The sequence below is a fragment of the Cardiocondyla obscurior genome, linkage group LG04 (assembly GCF_019399895.1).
Source record: "Cardiocondyla obscurior isolate alpha-2009 linkage group LG04, Cobs3.1, whole genome shotgun sequence".
NCBI lineage: Eukaryota > Metazoa > Arthropoda > Insecta > Hymenoptera > Formicidae > Cardiocondyla > Cardiocondyla obscurior.
The window spans coordinates 4,279,950-4,295,630 of record NC_091867.1 but is presented as its reverse complement, the minus strand read 5'-3'; the positions used below and the strand labels follow the sequence as shown (position 1 = coordinate 4,295,630).

General features: G+C 38.6%; 3 protein-coding genes across 10 annotated transcripts in view; 1 reads left to right on the top strand and 2 right to left on the bottom strand.

The window, feature by feature from the left end:
* Naa15-16 (N-alpha-acetyltransferase 15/16) overlaps positions 1-2,963 on the bottom strand; it is a 31,858-nt gene extending 28,895 nt beyond the window's left edge. Inside the window, exons 1-8 of the mRNA XM_070656032.1 lie at positions 2,773-2,963; positions 2,117-2,464; positions 1,864-1,998; positions 1,645-1,789; positions 1,307-1,564; positions 881-1,191; positions 318-599; positions 25-238 (exon numbers count right to left, since the gene is read on the bottom strand). Coding sequence (XP_070512133.1) covers positions 25-238; positions 318-599; positions 881-1,191; positions 1,307-1,564; positions 1,645-1,789; positions 1,864-1,998; positions 2,117-2,464; positions 2,773-2,829 — 1,750 coding nt within the window. The 5' untranslated portion in view covers positions 2,830-2,963. The remainder of the gene's footprint in view (positions 1-24; positions 239-317; positions 600-880; positions 1,192-1,306; positions 1,565-1,644; positions 1,790-1,863; positions 1,999-2,116; positions 2,465-2,772) is intronic.
* Positions 2,964-3,100: 137 nt separating this feature from the next.
* Polr3c (RNA polymerase III subunit C) lies at positions 3,101-6,927 on the top strand. Of its 3 annotated transcripts, none has more exons than XM_070656055.1 (8): positions 3,101-3,252; positions 3,623-3,795; positions 3,921-4,039; positions 4,119-4,252; positions 4,370-4,610; positions 4,689-5,051; positions 5,135-5,501; positions 5,617-6,927. In XM_070656055.1, the coding sequence occupies exons 2-8, from the start codon at positions 3,652-3,654 to the stop codon at positions 5,749-5,751; spliced, it is 1,503 nt and encodes a 500-aa protein (XP_070512156.1). In that variant the 5' UTR covers positions 3,101-3,252; positions 3,623-3,651; the 3' UTR covers positions 5,752-6,927. The 3 variants fall into 3 exon arrangements, with proteins under 3 accessions (XP_070512156.1, XP_070512158.1, XP_070512155.1); XM_070656057.1 differs by lacking the exon at positions 3,101-3,252 and adding an exon at positions 3,343-3,438; XM_070656054.1 differs by lacking the exon at positions 3,101-3,252 and adding an exon at positions 3,349-3,552.
* A 332-nt stretch (positions 6,928-7,259) lies between these two features.
* Sox102f (transcription factor Sox102F) overlaps positions 7,260-15,681 on the bottom strand; it is a 142,901-nt gene continuing 134,479 nt past the window's right edge. For all 6 annotated transcript variants that reach the window (XM_070656025.1, XM_070656026.1, XM_070656027.1 and 3 more), the window contains 6 exons: positions 14,432-14,716; positions 13,746-14,124; positions 12,760-12,981; positions 12,502-12,549; positions 12,184-12,336; positions 7,260-12,047 (listed from right to left, as the gene is read on the bottom strand). In XM_070656025.1, coding sequence (XP_070512126.1) covers positions 11,551-12,047; positions 12,184-12,336; positions 12,502-12,549; positions 12,760-12,981; positions 13,746-14,124; positions 14,432-14,716 — 1,584 coding nt within the window. In that variant the 3' untranslated portion in view covers positions 7,260-11,550. The remainder of the gene's footprint in view (positions 12,048-12,183; positions 12,337-12,501; positions 12,550-12,759; positions 12,982-13,745; positions 14,125-14,431; positions 14,717-15,681) is intronic.

Genomic DNA, 15,681 nt, shown 5'->3' with positions numbered 1-15,681 from the left:
ATTCTAATAAATAACAGTACTCACCAGTGTCGATTTCTTGCGTTTGCGCTGGATCTGGCAAAGGATAATCGTGTAGCCGCAGATAAACTTCCATTGCACATTTCGCTGCTTTGAAGTAGAATGGATGAGCTCGGAGAACATCTTCTAGCCTTAGGAGACCCACGTAAGATCGTAACGTCATTTTCCGCATGCAATATGTATGAAAGTCGAATTGGTCGTCTATGATTTCCGAAAAATGCTGCAAGTAATAATGGTATTAAATAAGAGCTTATGTAACACCTGTCTTCAATGCATCCCAAATGCTACTCAATACTTACCCTATCAACTTCGTGGCATTTTTTCAACGCCTCTCCATATTTTCCAAGACGTTTGTATGCATTAGCCGCTTCCGTTTGAATCCACATGCACTGCATTTCATTCAAGTTTTCCATTGCTAAGACTCCTTCCCTCGTAAACTTCCCACACGTTTCCTCCGCTTCTTTAATGAGATTTGCACGAAGCATATATTTGGCACATTTAGAATTAATATATCGGTCAGCAGTATCTAACCCCTGCGCCTCATCCAACCATTTATAAGCTTCTTGAACATTTCCAGCGTGCTGTTAACATACAAACATCTTTTTTAGATTATGTGTATCTCCCGTATTATTTTTTTAAATAATATTTATATTATAATTATATAAAATGCCACATAACTCAAAATTACAGTGATTATCAAAAACTCAAAGTTATTATTTAAAAAAATCTGTAGAGAAGCCTCGGATAAGATAGGTAATCGAAATATCTGAAGCACCAAACTTTGCTTTAAGAGACCATGACTCGACTCCGAGGTATTGTGCAATTGACGATTGTTGATTCATTGAATTATATAAACTCTTACCTTATAAATGCGTCCTTTGGTAACGAAAAGTTCTATAAGCGTAGGAGTATGATCTATGGCAGCGTCAATTTCAATCAATGCCTTTTCTGTTTGACCGAGGTAATCGTAATGTTGTGCTAGATAATAATAAGTCCACAATAAAGCAGATGCTGGTTCTCGCGGATTATCTTTCTCTTGATCGCTAAAGTGACCATGAAGTTTTAATGCCTCCTTGTATTGCACAAGTAGAGATGATATGATTTCGACCTTTTCCTTATCAGTATATAATGAACGAAGGTTCACAAATAACGGTGGTACACCTTTATGAAGTCCTACAAACAATAATTCAATTAATTAATATACAAAATGTCCCAAACATGTCTAAAATTTGAAATCTTGTTCATAAATAACTATATATAAAAATATTTTCTGCAAAAAAATAATAACCTTTCCGTAAATATCGATCAACTAAAGCTTTAAATTCATCTCCTGTCGCATAATTGAGTTGCAAACGGCGCGGTGCTAACGCTCGAGGGAAGAGTTCTTCATATCTTTGGAGCATTTGCAAAGTTTCACTTGGTGAAGAATGTCTCTCAGCCTCTGCTAGCCTAGTATAGTATGTTGTATTTTCAGGATTAATATCTAATAGCTCCTTATAAACTTGTTCTGCTTCTGCATATTGTTTCAGTTGTAATCTTAATTTACCTAAAAGGTAAGAAAAAAAAAATATTACAAAAATATTCACATATTAAAAGTTATTAATTTCGAAAGTATGTTACACTTACCATAAGTCTCTTTGACTGTAACCTTGTCACAAATTTGATCACTATATTTGTCTAAATGTTTTAACGCCTGTTCATATTCTCCTGATTCCTGGATGACCATATTTTGATATAATAACAACTCGCTATGTTCATAATCATAACAAATCTGTGAATATATTAAGTATTATTATTGTAGTATTATACTTTTATACATTTTGTGGTTTGTAAAAACCAACATACCATTGGAGAATTTCGAAAAGTATCTAAAATCTTCAATGCCATCTCATAGTCTCTCAATAAATGATATGAAATAGCAAATCCAATCCAAGAAGCTCGTTGAGTGGGACGTAACATAAACAACTGATATCTGGTATCCTAAAAAGTAATCGATATTTGTACATAATTAAAATATAATTTATATAATACTAAATCATGCATATATGGCAAAATAAAAACCAAAAATAGAAAATAACTTGTACCCAAGAATATTCACCTTGTAACCTTCCAGATCTCTCATTTGAATTTGTAGCAAAGACAGATCTCTAAGTATTTGAATATTATCCTTATCCCACTTGAGTGCATTCCTGTAACACTTGATAGCTTCGTCATATTTCTTGTCGGAGCGTTGCAGAAGACCATAGACGTGCCAGCAAACGTGGGACTGCAAGTCGTTCCTGAGGCCTCGGCGCACATGATCGTAGGCTTCGTCTTTGCGGCCTAGGCAGTTAAGTGTGAGACCCTTCATCGCCAAGGTCTCCCCATGTTCGCTGAACTTGGGATTTGACAGGATCTGTTTCGCGAACTTCAGCCCATTTTTGTATTGTTTGTGTTCATAGCATCTCTGTAAGGAGCGTCCAACATGTACCGTGAAAATGCATTATAGGGTTAGGTAGGAGGGGGGAGGGAGCTTCGATAGGTTCTAATCCCGGGTTCACGCAAGATCGGCGATGCTCGGTCGTCGCGGAGGGTCGCCGGGTGAGACGGCTTTTCGTTCGTAGCGTCATGCAGGCGGCCGCGTGCGGCGGTCGCCAGTGACCTTTTCCCATTTTTCATCTCCGAAGAGTGCTTTATCATTAGAGCTCGGCAAGCTCACCCCGCTCACCGGAGAGTGGGGTCCAAAACAGAGTATTTTGATCGGCCGCTACTCACCAGGATCCGCTTGAACAGGGCATTTTCTTTGGGTGGCAACGGGTTGCTGGAGGGCATTTTTGTATATCTACAAAAATAGGGGGCCTTTTCCACCCGGTAAACTTAATTTTCACCACAAAACCTCGTGGCCACAAACGAAGAAGTCGATCCGCGATCACGTGATCATCCGCGACAATGCTGTTCCGCCGGAAGCACTGCTGCCACGGTGCCGCACGGTTCAAGCGGCAGTTAAATTATGCTTCAATCGATTATCAATCGAGTTCGATACCTGCGTCGATAAATAATAATTATTATATATGTCACTGATTTAAATTTGATATCTTTTGAGCCAGATTATTAAATAAATTTTATTGAAACTGGATATCGGAACAAGACCATTTTTGTAAATTTATTTAAGACTGTTATAAACTGTTAAAGAAAATTGTAATACGTTTTGAAATTTGCAAGCGTCACAGAGCAACAAAATAATAACGTAATGTTGTAAGTTTTCTCTTTTATTATTTCTTATTTTATTACAAGTGCACAGTGCAGGTGTAGAAATAATGCTCCACTATTCGATTAGTCGGCGAGAGAAGCTCGAAAGATATATTCAATCATGCAGGAGCAAGGGAGACAAAACTAGAGCAAAAATAATTTTCGCGATTTTTTTACTTTGTAGAATAAAAGGTGGACTGTAATATTTATCTTTATTAATACTTCTATTAATAAGCAAAAATTTATTCTTCTAAACTTTATGATAATGTGGAAATAAGATCATGCTTACCGGCTAGAAATTTTGAGGTTAGATACGCTGTGTGTGCACTAGTAAGCAGATTGACTTTAAATTAAGCATGTTTACTGTATGTTACAGATTACCTTGAAGACGAAAAGATTGTAAAAATGAAGGATTTTTACAATAAATTATGCTCGTTATTGTTAGAAGAATATTTTGGATCTATTGTACAGTGCATTGGTGAATATCTCTTGTTTGGAACAAAAACATTAGGTGCAATAGGTTTTGGAACAAAACTGCCATTAGGGAAGGTAACGAAAGACACAACTGTGTATTATGTTTTAACATTAATGATTATATAATGTGTAATATACATTAGTATCTTGTATTTATTCAGAATTTCAATTTTTGTTAACATATGCTTTTATTCATTTAGGTAAAGGAAGGACTATGTGTTCTTATAAAGTATGGTTTTGTCACTTATGGACAAACTGATGAAAGTGTTGAGTATACTTTACATCAGAACAAAATTATTATGCTTCTACGTTATCCAAGGTATTGTTGTAAAATAAAATTTTAATTATAGAATATAATTTATTTACAGAAATATTAATTATTATATTATTTATTATAGATACATGCTGTTTGCAAAAACTTACTGTGGAGATGAAAGTGAAATAATGTTGGAAGAAGTTTTAAAACATGGGTATATCTCTGCATCTGAACTAATAATAAAAACACACAAAAGACTTGAACAAACACCTAAATGTAAGATACAATATTTTTAATCAATTTCTCATTCTCTATTTAAAAGTTATTTTTTAATATTTTTATCCTTTTATAACAAAAAAATTATTTGTTTTAATTATCTAATTATTTTTTCAGCTTCTCAATCAATCTCAATTCCAGATCTAAAAAAGGTATTTGAGTTATTGGTAAAAAATCAATTCTTAATGCATAGCACATCTTTTGAAACGACAGTGAAAGATACTGAAAAACCTAATTATACCTTACCAAATCTCGATGTGATAGCTATTTCCAATGTGCTCAAAGGACAAAATATTGAACTTGTAGATAGTAAAATATATTGGAAGGTTAATTTTGATCGATTTACACAAGATCTTAGGTATATAAATGTCAATTTACAAGAATTTTTAATTATATTTAAATTCTGTTTAAAATATTGACATATAATTTATGTTAGAGACCAAATTGTTATATCAGCAGCAACCCAAAGGTTTGATAAAAATGTTGGGGAATTAATGAGGCTATTAATTAATTTGATGTACTTGCGAACTGCGTCGTGGGCAGCTACATCAAATCCAATTCCTTACACTGATATAAAAGAGGAAGTAAAAAAATCGAATTTTCAAGAACTCGAGCACTATCTTGATCAGTACTTACGTCTTTTGGAAGAGGATAGTACGCAATTCATCAAACGAGTTGGCGATTCTGGTGGAGGGCAATATAGTATTGACATGAAAAATGCATTCAAACAGTTAACATGGGAAACTTTGGATCATATCGTGACGGAAAGGTTTGGCTCCAAAGCTGCAAGAATTTTTAGGTAAAGATTCAATTATTAAAACCACTTTATAATACTTTGTATGCTTTTTCTATTTAACAAAATGGTTTTCTTGTGATTTTTAGATTAATTCGCTATGAACACGATATTAATCTGGAACAAATTCAGAATTTAGCAATGATTCCAGCAAAAGAAGCCAAATTTTTAACGTATACCTTGTCAGGGGAAAGTTATATTCAGACTCAGGAAATGAGAAAAGGTGGAACTATGTCATCGTCAGGGCCAACAAAATCGCCCTATCGTTTTTGCATTGATTTAACTAGAATTGTCGAAATGGAAATCGAACATTGTTATCAAGCATTATATAATATAATAAAAAGGCGAGATCATGAGTCGACTAGTAATAAACGCATGATTGAAAAGCAGTTAAGGGTACAGATACTTTCTGCCAATTTGAAGGAACATGGCGCAACAGAACAGCAACTAGCTGATGTAAGAAATAAATATATATTTCTATATTTATATTACTAAGATATAAGAGTTGAAAAAATAACGAATTAATATTTATTTCTTAATATTAATGTTTAAAAAACGTTTCTTTTTATAGATTGCAGAAATGATGACGCCGTCTGAAACTCAACAACTTGAAAAAGCTCAAAATGCGATCAAAAAGCTAGCTGCTACTGAGTTACAAATAGATGAAACCTTGTTTTTATTGTCTATGTATTTTCGTTATCATTAAATTAGCTCAATAACTTTTTAATTAATTCTTTTTTATGAAGCAGACACTATAAAGCACACGTTTCACAGTATTTTAATAACATTAATGCTTAGTGCTTAAAAAAAAAAAAAACATTAATCAAAAACCACGCGCGATTATAAATTATTATCCGTGGCGTGATCTTCGAGAATGTCTCATCGTGCACGGAAGGAGGATAAGGTTCGACATCTCGACATTCTCAAAGAAAGAGAACTTTGAGAGATATATTATACGACAATATATAAGACATTATAGGACAAAGCAACCTAATTGGAAGTAAGCATCAATTTTTAATTACAAAATTAATAGTCCTTTACTGTCGAACCATTCCGCGTTCTCATTGTCGAATGCAGCAATATTCAGAATAAATTTCTTTGCGTTAAATGGTACTCCTGCGTAACGAGCAGAGAACGCGTATACCTGTAAAAGTAAACGGCGCATGCTCGACAGTGCGCCGTACTTATTGCGCAACCTTCCCCTTCACTTCTCTTTGTGAGACCGTCGAAGTAGGACCAGCGGATGAGTGCTCCACATATTTAACGAAAGACAATATAAACCCAGCGAAAAGCCCTTCTCCCGTCTATCCTGTACATACGATGAGCACCCAATATCACCTTTCCTTTTTTTTTAAGTAAGTTTTACCCCCATTTATACGACAATTATGATCGTTTCTTTGAGCCGGTCGCGTAATTCACAAATGATTGATTCAGGCCTACTTTGCGTTGCAGACGGCGTTAAAGATCGCGCGTCGTAGACGACATCAAAGCTCGAGCGTCGCGGATAGTGTTCTTACAGAATGTAATACACCTATGATGTTATCTAAAGTAAAATTTATTGTCCGAAAAAGAATTTAAAGTATCGTCGCCGCCGATATTTAAATAAACGAACCACGGTCGGGGTTTGTTACGGATACCGAATACAAGTAACCGGGCGTCCGAATTTTATTATATACATTTTTTAATCGGGAGTGTCGCCAAGATCGTGCGATTAATTTTCATTAATAATTCGCGCGCGTATTCGCGAGTGTCGCGAGTGATTTGTAATCTGTGGAGAGATGATCCAACGATGATTGCTGAGAGGAGGACCAGGTCCCGGATGGACATTAGGCATCAGCGGAGCACCGTTTGGGTAGATATTTTTTCTGATTTACATAAATGTTTGAAGATGTTTGAAAGATAGGATCCCACACGTGTAAAAATGAAGTCGTACCTATTCATTTATATAGTTCATATTTATTTATGTATAATAATGATTACGCTTGTAAAATACAAACAACAAAGAGTACCTAGCTTTCAAATTATAATAAATATAATCATATATTTTTTTATGTCTATAATAGTGCTGTTCTCTATTATGATATACAGTGCATTTGATGTCTCTATCTATGAGGAAAAGCCATTTTGGGTTGTGCGAATATCAGTCAATAATTTCAATTTGCCAATGTTCTTTCGTATAATTTAGAAAAATGGTGATGAATAATATGTTCTTGTAAAAAAAAAAAAAATGAAACATGAAAGACAGTTAGTCACGTGAGTCACAGCCAGCTTGTGGTGCGTTCTTGATGAGACTTTTATTTTAAATTCACCAATTCAATAAGAAATTTCATATGTATTTTCAAATGTTCCCGAAGACGCGTCATATCTTTAGACAATTTTTTATTGCGCCATAGATGCGTTCCTAAGAATGACTTTTCCTTTGTTCTATTGTATGTTTTGTACGCTCATCTTAACACTGCCGCGATGAAGATTATTCCGTTAAGAGTATGTATCAATAAATAAAATTTAAAGTAGTGTTATCAGTAGCGATTTACCCATCATCCTAAATATATATTTTGATTTTATGCTATTGATACCGATAGTGTACTACGATCATGACACGAGTAGTGTTAAGATGATCGCGAAAATTTTACTCCACTCACACTTCTTCTGACTGTTTTCTTATCTCTCTACCTTTCATTCTCTTTCACTCCTTTTTCGTTCTTACTCCCGCTCACTCCATTTCTTTTCATTTGCACTGGTATTGCATTATTATATACATCCCTCATACATACAAGTTTTTCATCTAGAAATAGTGTCGTACACCCCTAAAACTAAGATTGAATTTCGGTAAAGCGTTATTTTATTATATTTTTTTTATACCATTAACAACAACGTACATGTAAATGAAGTGAATGCTTGGAATATTGAGAGCGGATGTTAGTGTTCACTTTTTCTTTACGTTAAATATACTATAATATTAGTAGTGTAATTCGATTTACAATTTACTATTCTTACAGTTTGCATTCGCATTGGTTGCATGTAAAGGCCAGTAAATATTAATAATCGTGTGCTGATATATTATCGCGTAACATTCGTGATATCTGAAAGTAAGGAGATCGCCACGGACTAAATGTCGTTGATAATTTCAACGATCGTATAGATAGAATCGCAATCGATGGAATGCAGAACCGATTTTTATCAAAGCAAACACTGCGGACAACAATAAGAATCGATAAAATTTTTAAAGGGGGAAAACGCGGACCGAATTCTCCATTGCACGCGCAAGTCACATCGTTAAATAATGTTGTAAAATTCAATTTTATAGAATTTCTCAAATGTGAAAATAATTTTATCATTCAACATTTATAATATATGGCACAATTGAAAAAAATGCAAGATAGGCAGATTATTCATCCAAATATGTTATCATTTCTTTCTATTAACAATGTGAAAAAATTGGCTAACAATAAAATAAATAAGAGAACTGAATTTCTTTAGAAACTTATCTCAAAACTGACGTATTTTAAAACGTGGAACTTTAAAATGAAAATTGTGAATGTGATATTATAAGATAGAAATTCCTAGATTTAGTACTTCGAAATAATCACAGATCAGAAAACGACAACGAAAGAAATGTATACATATAGAAATATTGCATCAAAATTTGATTGAGTATTCGAGCATAAACGACCAACGAACTTTCACTTGCCGTTCTTGTCTAAACTGGCACGTACAACCTTTTCTTTTGCTACTAAAAATAATAAGGCTCGTCACTTAAATAATAGTGTACTAATTAAGCAACGACGATATTTATAACTGTAATATTTATAATAATGATAATAATAATAATGGTGCCATCTCAGTAATAATAATAATTATAAAGATAATAATAAAGATAATAATGACATTGAAAATAAGAATACATATCGCGTTTAACATTGTTAATCTACATACTTCGAATAGTTACATAGATAATGCAGCTACGTAGATACATCACAATATAGTTACACTGTACATTAATAATATGACGCTCGTGTCGGGTCGCGTGATCGATGATTATCACCCGACACAATGTACAAATCCATTATATACATAAAATAAATTATTATCAACATTAAGCTATCCTAAATCTGATGCCGGTCGAGCCCCAACAAAAATGGGTACAGATATATCGAGGATACTGGCTCTCTTTATAAAATTATATTAGGTACCGTGTGTCGTATGTAATTGCACTGATTATAAATAACAAAAGAAAACGTGAAAAAAGGAGTAGACGCAAAAATTCGTTTCACGTCGAGCCAACGAGGCGACTCGGAACTAGAGGTTCTTCTTTCTCCCTTTTTTTATTTATTTTTTTTTATTTTTGATTAACCCCCCGCTCGCGAAAACGCTATTTGGCACATAAGTATTATATCACATCAAGCTCCAAATCATTATATCGCCTTGTTCGATCATTTCATAGATCACTGCCTAGCTACGTTACAACTGTGTTCGTCTTTTCGCATTGACTTGCCGTGAGGACGTAATTGTCGACCTCACCCCATTTTTTCCCCCTTCATGTAGCGCAATCTCCCCCGTATTCGTAAATGTAATTCAAAGATCGAGAGGCGCGTAACATGCCCCTACGAAAATAGAGGCGACGTGTCGAGCATGACGATCGGGATCGCAGATGCACGCTGATCTTTCGATAAATACACGCTATAATCCCTTTCGCGACCGTTTTACCGTAACGCTGTAATAATGTATCGACGATCCGCTAATTTCCAATGTATGTCGCATCTCAACCCTCTTTACGTCCTCTCGCCCCTTTTCGCCCCCTGCCATTCAGTCGACTATTAATCGCCTCGGCTGTCGCTACTTTTACATTAGGGTCAATAAATTAACGGTGAAAATACTATAAGTACTAGGCATTTATATTAAACGAGAAGCCGGTCACGCGTGTACGTACCGGGACTTAATCGCTCGCGCGATTATCGTCTAGCTTTTTCTCACTCTGTTCCGACCTTTCGTTCGACGCGTCGAACGCAGTTGTTTTCTATATATGATGGAAACATTTTAAACAACTGATTGGCGGTCACAAGATAAGATTGCCACGTGCGGCGTCTACGCATTCGAACGCGCGCGATTGTTGCGGGAGATGCTGCGATAAACCAGTTACTATTTATTCGTGTAATCTCTCTTTTTTTCCCTTTTTGTTTCTTTTTCTCGATATGGCTGTCCGAAATCGTATCGTTAGACACACACACATACACACTAAGAGAAATAGGAACAAGACTTTTTTAGCCATGCATCGTGTCGTAACGTGATATCGGCTATGTATCCAAGTCCGATAAAAAAAAAAAAAAAAAAGACCGGCACGAGCTGTGTATCCAAATTGGCGCGCGATTGTCTTATTATAAAAATTATGCGTAAATACGTGCGTGCTCTCGTGACCCTCACCTCACGTCTCGCGCGCGCACACACGCTGAATAAAGAAACAGAATTACAACAAGCGTTGATTTTTTGGCCGCTAGTTTAACGTCGGTTAATCATTATTCTTACGCGCCAGCTACCGATGATCGATGTCTTCCATGAGTTTCGTGCGGATTGTTTTTGATTACGATGCAGGAGAATATACAGAGAGTTTCGTCAATGTGCGTAAGAGATTCGCCGTTCTCCGTCGTCGCCCGTATAATAGAAGTTAACAATAGGTTTAAATTAAAATTAATTTTAAATACAAATTAGCAAATATTAAATAGATATTAATTTAATCAACATTTTTTTTTGTATTTTAAACTGTTTGAATTTGACGTCAAATTATTGTAATTGCACAACATATTCAAAATTTCTGAAAATCACAGAGGGGATAATTAGGTAAATTTTCTTGTTAATTGAGCACTGTGCAAATTGGACATCAAACGATGTCGTTGTTAAAATATTACACAAATCTAAACGCGTTGCTTAGTCAATATGATAACATATTATAAACTTGTATCTGTAAACCACTATATCTGGATCCGCATACACATATTTGATATAAATCAAGCAGATTGACGGATGTAAAGAGCGCATACTGCGAAAATACCATAAGTTTTTCAATAGCTTGAAACATAAGAGAACACGAGCGACGCCGCGACGGAGACACTCTCGCGCATTTACTTCGCAGATAATTTCGCGTTTCACGTACGATGGCACAGAGATAGAACGTTATATCACAACCTCCGGCGAGAGGTTTCGAGACGCCCGACTCTTTTTTTTTTTTTCTCGAGAATCAATGTCCTCTTCGAGTTCGCTTTCGTCATGCAAAGAAACGCAGCTCGCGAACGTGTTCCCGTGATCGCGCGCTCGCGACCTGTGCAGTGTGTGACTTAAGATGCCATCGTCGTCACACCGAGACAGACGATTCCGATTACCAAAAGAGTTCGTAAGCGAGTCTTGACGTGGACGCGGCCGCTACAGTCGCCGCGGCTGCCGCTGCCGCTGTTACTGCCGATGATGACGATACTGCTCCGGGTGGCCAAAGTGGCTGACCCGGAGCCGTGATTCAATCTTCGTCGTGATGTCGCGGACTTGCGTCGTAGCCGCCGATCGAACCCGAGTTCTCAGGCGAGAAGTTCATCATATCGGTTGGCGAGAGGCTGTCCTGGGGGTAGTAGAACGAGGGGTGATCCGAACTAGGGCCCGCGCTACCACCGCCGTTTAACATTGACGCCGGTGGCGAGACCGACGGTCGCGCCGATGGGCCGGCACCCGTGCCCGGGTGATGCTGCGTGCCGGTCAGATCAGCGCTCACCGGCGATAAAAAGTTCATCTCGCTGCCGCCGTCGCGGCACCACAACTGTCGCATCTCTTGCCGCCGCTGCCGCATTAGCGATTTGTACTCAGAGATACGCATCTTTTTACCATCCACGATACACGTGCGCTTCGGCCGCGGTCGGTACCTGTAGTCCGGATGCTTTTCCATGTGCAGCTTTGAAAGCCGCGACTGTTCCTCGTAATACGGTTGCTTCTCTGAGTTCGACATCGCCTTCCACCGGGCGCCTGTAACCGAGATGAAGAATGCACGTTAATGATAATACACGCGCGTTTTAAAATCTACAATAACTTTTTATCGGTAAATTAGATAAGATTTGGATTTTAAGGTTCAACTGTAATCGCAAATGAACGATACACTTACCGAGTATCTTCGATATGTTTGAGTTGTGCATGTCCGGGCAAGCTTTTAAGATCTTTCTACGCTCGTCCTTGGCCCACACCATGAACGCGTTCATAGGTCTTTTGATATGTGGCTTGTTCTCACCCTCCCTTTTTTGCTGTCTCACCATTTTAGCTGAGCGGAAAGAAAAAGAGAAACGGGGCGTTAGATGTCACGTAGTCGTCGTCGAGACTCACGATACTCGCGTGAGAAACGAATCTGATTTCGCGAGGGCGTCATTTGGCGTTATCAAAACAAGAACGTAATATTAGACTAATCGTTACTCATAAAAGTGCTTACCCTTTTCCGTTATGTCTTCCGCCACCTTATATCCCGGATCTCGCCACACTGCAATTTCGAAACGAAGTCATATATAAGAGACGCACCACGTTTTTATTCGTTATATACAATTTTATCTTACATTTTTTTATTTAAATTAACGTCGAACGTAAAATATACGTTCTGTCGTAATTGTTTCCCAACAAAAAGATCGGGTTTAAAATTGTAAAAAAAAAAAAAAAAGTCTGTTTGACTCTCGTTTCCCCGCGATACACTTACTGTGAGGTGTCGAGAGAAAGTCTTGCTCTTCTTGAGGCGGCTCCTCCCGAGATCCGGAATGTTTGATCGGTCTTTGAGCTTGAACCGACGGCTGCATCCCGCTCGTGTTCGACGGCAATGCGTACAGTCCGTGCATCGCGAAATGCTTCTCTACGGCCGCGACCGCAGCAGTTACGGATCCTCCGAGTCCGCCGGCTTCGTCTTTACCCATCACCTTGCCTACTGTAATGAATGAATTACCAAAGAAAAAAATGAAAAATTCGTATTCTTAGACCGTTTGTGAGAAATATTATCTTCAGAATCACGTTTGCGGAAATCTTTTCTCTCGCTAGCGAATCGTGAAGTTTAAGCACGACGGGATCCGCGGATTTTCTTCCCTTTTTTGTTCATACGAATTGTACATCGCGCGGTCCTTATCGGGCGGAATCACGTTACGCATTGTTGATTATGAGTGCACCGCGGCAAAAACCAGATAGCAAGTAGAACAGGTTCTCCGAGGCGAACGAAGTGGAAAAAAAAAACCGGCCGCGGACAATCGGGAAAACTAGCTCTGGAAGATGATGATTAAGTGTTCACTGCTGAAATCGCATACTCCGGAGGATACCGACCGTACCTTTCTCCCTCGGAATCCGTTCTCTGCGATCGCCGTAATTTGCAATTGTTCCGCCAAGACGAACGCGTTGAGCAATCGCGGCGCAATCGCGAGCTAGGATGAATATTATTTCAATCGCGGTAATCCGAGTGAATATTTTACGAACGGTCGACCGATTACAATATATGATTCGCGAAAACGCGGCGCAGCGGATATAATCGCGTCAAGATAATTAACCGTTGTGAATGGTAACGATCTCTTGGAATATCCGCGAATTGTCGACACGATGCTCCCCAACTTCGCAGCCTCTCGGCGGCCGTAATCCCGGCTTTATTCCGCTTTCACAGGCGCGATTGCAAAGAAACGCGTAAAATCGCGAATGTTTTGTACTCACTCGACGAGGACAGAGTGCTGAGATGCGGCGATAGACCGGCGTAGGGAAGCGTTGGCAGATAATTCCGCGGTATCGGTAACCCCGACGGGAAGAGTTTAGGCGCGGTCGTCGTTAACGGTTGCTCCTGCTGACCGCTACTTCCGGCGCCAGTCGAGTGCGAGTCACTACCAGGCGACGACGAAGACGCCGTGGCACCTGAAGACGTCGACTTCGGTTTGCTAAGATTTAGCGGGGCGTCGAGATCCTGAAGCGGTGGGCCTGTCGGCGCCACCGTGGATGGAATCGGCGCCGGCGACGACGATTCCTTTTCCATTTGCGTAGTCATCTGCGCCAAGTGCGCGGTCGTCCAATTTTGGCCTTCTCGATGGCTGCTGATCATCTGCGAGCAAACGAAAAATCTCAGAAACGTCGGACTAACAGATTAGAATGTCTTGATAGGAATAGTATTGATATTAAAATTATATATATTCAATTTTCCCATAAATACTGAAGCTTTTCTTTGACTTTTCACCGTTTTTTATTTTTTTTTTATTATTTTTTTTTTTTTTGGAACGGCCAAGTATAGAGGAAAAAATAATTAATGTAGCGAAAGTAACGCGCGATATTGCAATATTGTAAAATACTGCGAGCGCCACAGGGAGCTGCAACGACATCGTAACGATATCGATAATCACCGTGTCACGTACATTGGCGATGGAGTTGATGTGTTTGTTGCCAGTAGTGGTGGCAGTTGACGTAGCCGGCGGCGGAGGCATAGGAGGCTGAACGGGCAGCCCTCTGAGCTGCTCGAAAAACGGGGACAGGAACACTGATTGCGGCCCCGACATGCTCAGTTGATTCTTTGTCATCTGAGCCTGTAGCTCCTGGATGTTATGCTGCATGATGTGCTCTTGCTGCCGTTTCAAGTGCTCGGTTTGCAGCCGCATCTCGATTTGTTTCTGCGAGTCGACCGTCATGTGTGAGGGATACGACTGTAAAGGCACAAACCACTAATTAAAAGACCACGCCGGCTCTCATGCGGGGAATTGTGCGGCCCCCTTGCATTGTCGTTACCGAGGGTGGACCGTTCCACCTTGGCAGCGACTTATCCGCGCGGATGAAATACGCCGGACGTGTTGCCCGGGACAATGCGGGTGTAGAGCAAATTGCACGACGCGATTGCCACTTCGTGCCACCAACGACTCGATGCGTCGTAAATACCGTTTCGGGTTCCCTCGTTATGTCTATATATATACTTTAGACTTCGAGCAAAACGCGCAATAGACTATTACATTATTTACGTAAGTGGCACGTAACTTCGTTTAAAAAAGTATTTTTCCATCAATTTTTTTTTTTTGTAAAAGTAAATTTAAAAAAAACTGCCTTTACATTAGGTTAAAATTTTTCACCGATATCGCGATAAAAAAAATTTTGAATTATGAAAGGAATTGGTGTTGTTTGATGTTAATAAGTCAACAATTGGAATGGTCAAAGGGTTAGCCTATCGCTACTTTAAACTTGCGGATAAAAATTTGCGCATTAATTAAAAATATCTGTTGGAAATATAACTGTTTAGGGAATTTTTTAATTGCGAGATATTTTCATGCTCCCACGATTGAACATAAAGAGGCCAGGATTTATTAAAACCTCCGCTGGTCCCCTCTTATCAAAGGTGTTTTAACACGAAATGCATATTACGCGTCCGTCAGATGTGTAAATGCATAATGTATGTAGTAATATGTAGCAATATATAATGCTAACGTCAAAAATGACTACTTCATAACCGAGTGGTTAAAGACTTAATTGCGTGCCTGACTGGTAGCATCGCGCGATTATGCGGATCGCAGCCAAGTGCATCGCCAGCGAATTTTTTTTCGATTAACGTTGTATTAATAGCATCGCGGCCGGCAATGCGCTTAGGCGGTCGAGTGTCCGGATCCACCCTCCGTCCGTAGGA

Bases quoted from the DNA above. Each gene is read 5' to 3' on its own strand.
- Polr3c (XM_070656055.1), top strand. From the start codon at position 3,652: ATGAAGGATTTTTACAATAAATTATGCTCGTTATTGTTAGAAGAATAT. The intron at 4,040-4,118 runs GTATTGTTGTAA...TATTTATTATAG, and splicing joins ATGCTTCTACGTTATCCAAG to ATACATGCTGTTTGCAAAAA. The intron at 4,253-4,369 runs GTAAGATACAAT...TTATTTTTTCAG, and splicing joins ACTTGAACAAACACCTAAAT to CTTCTCAATCAATCTCAATT.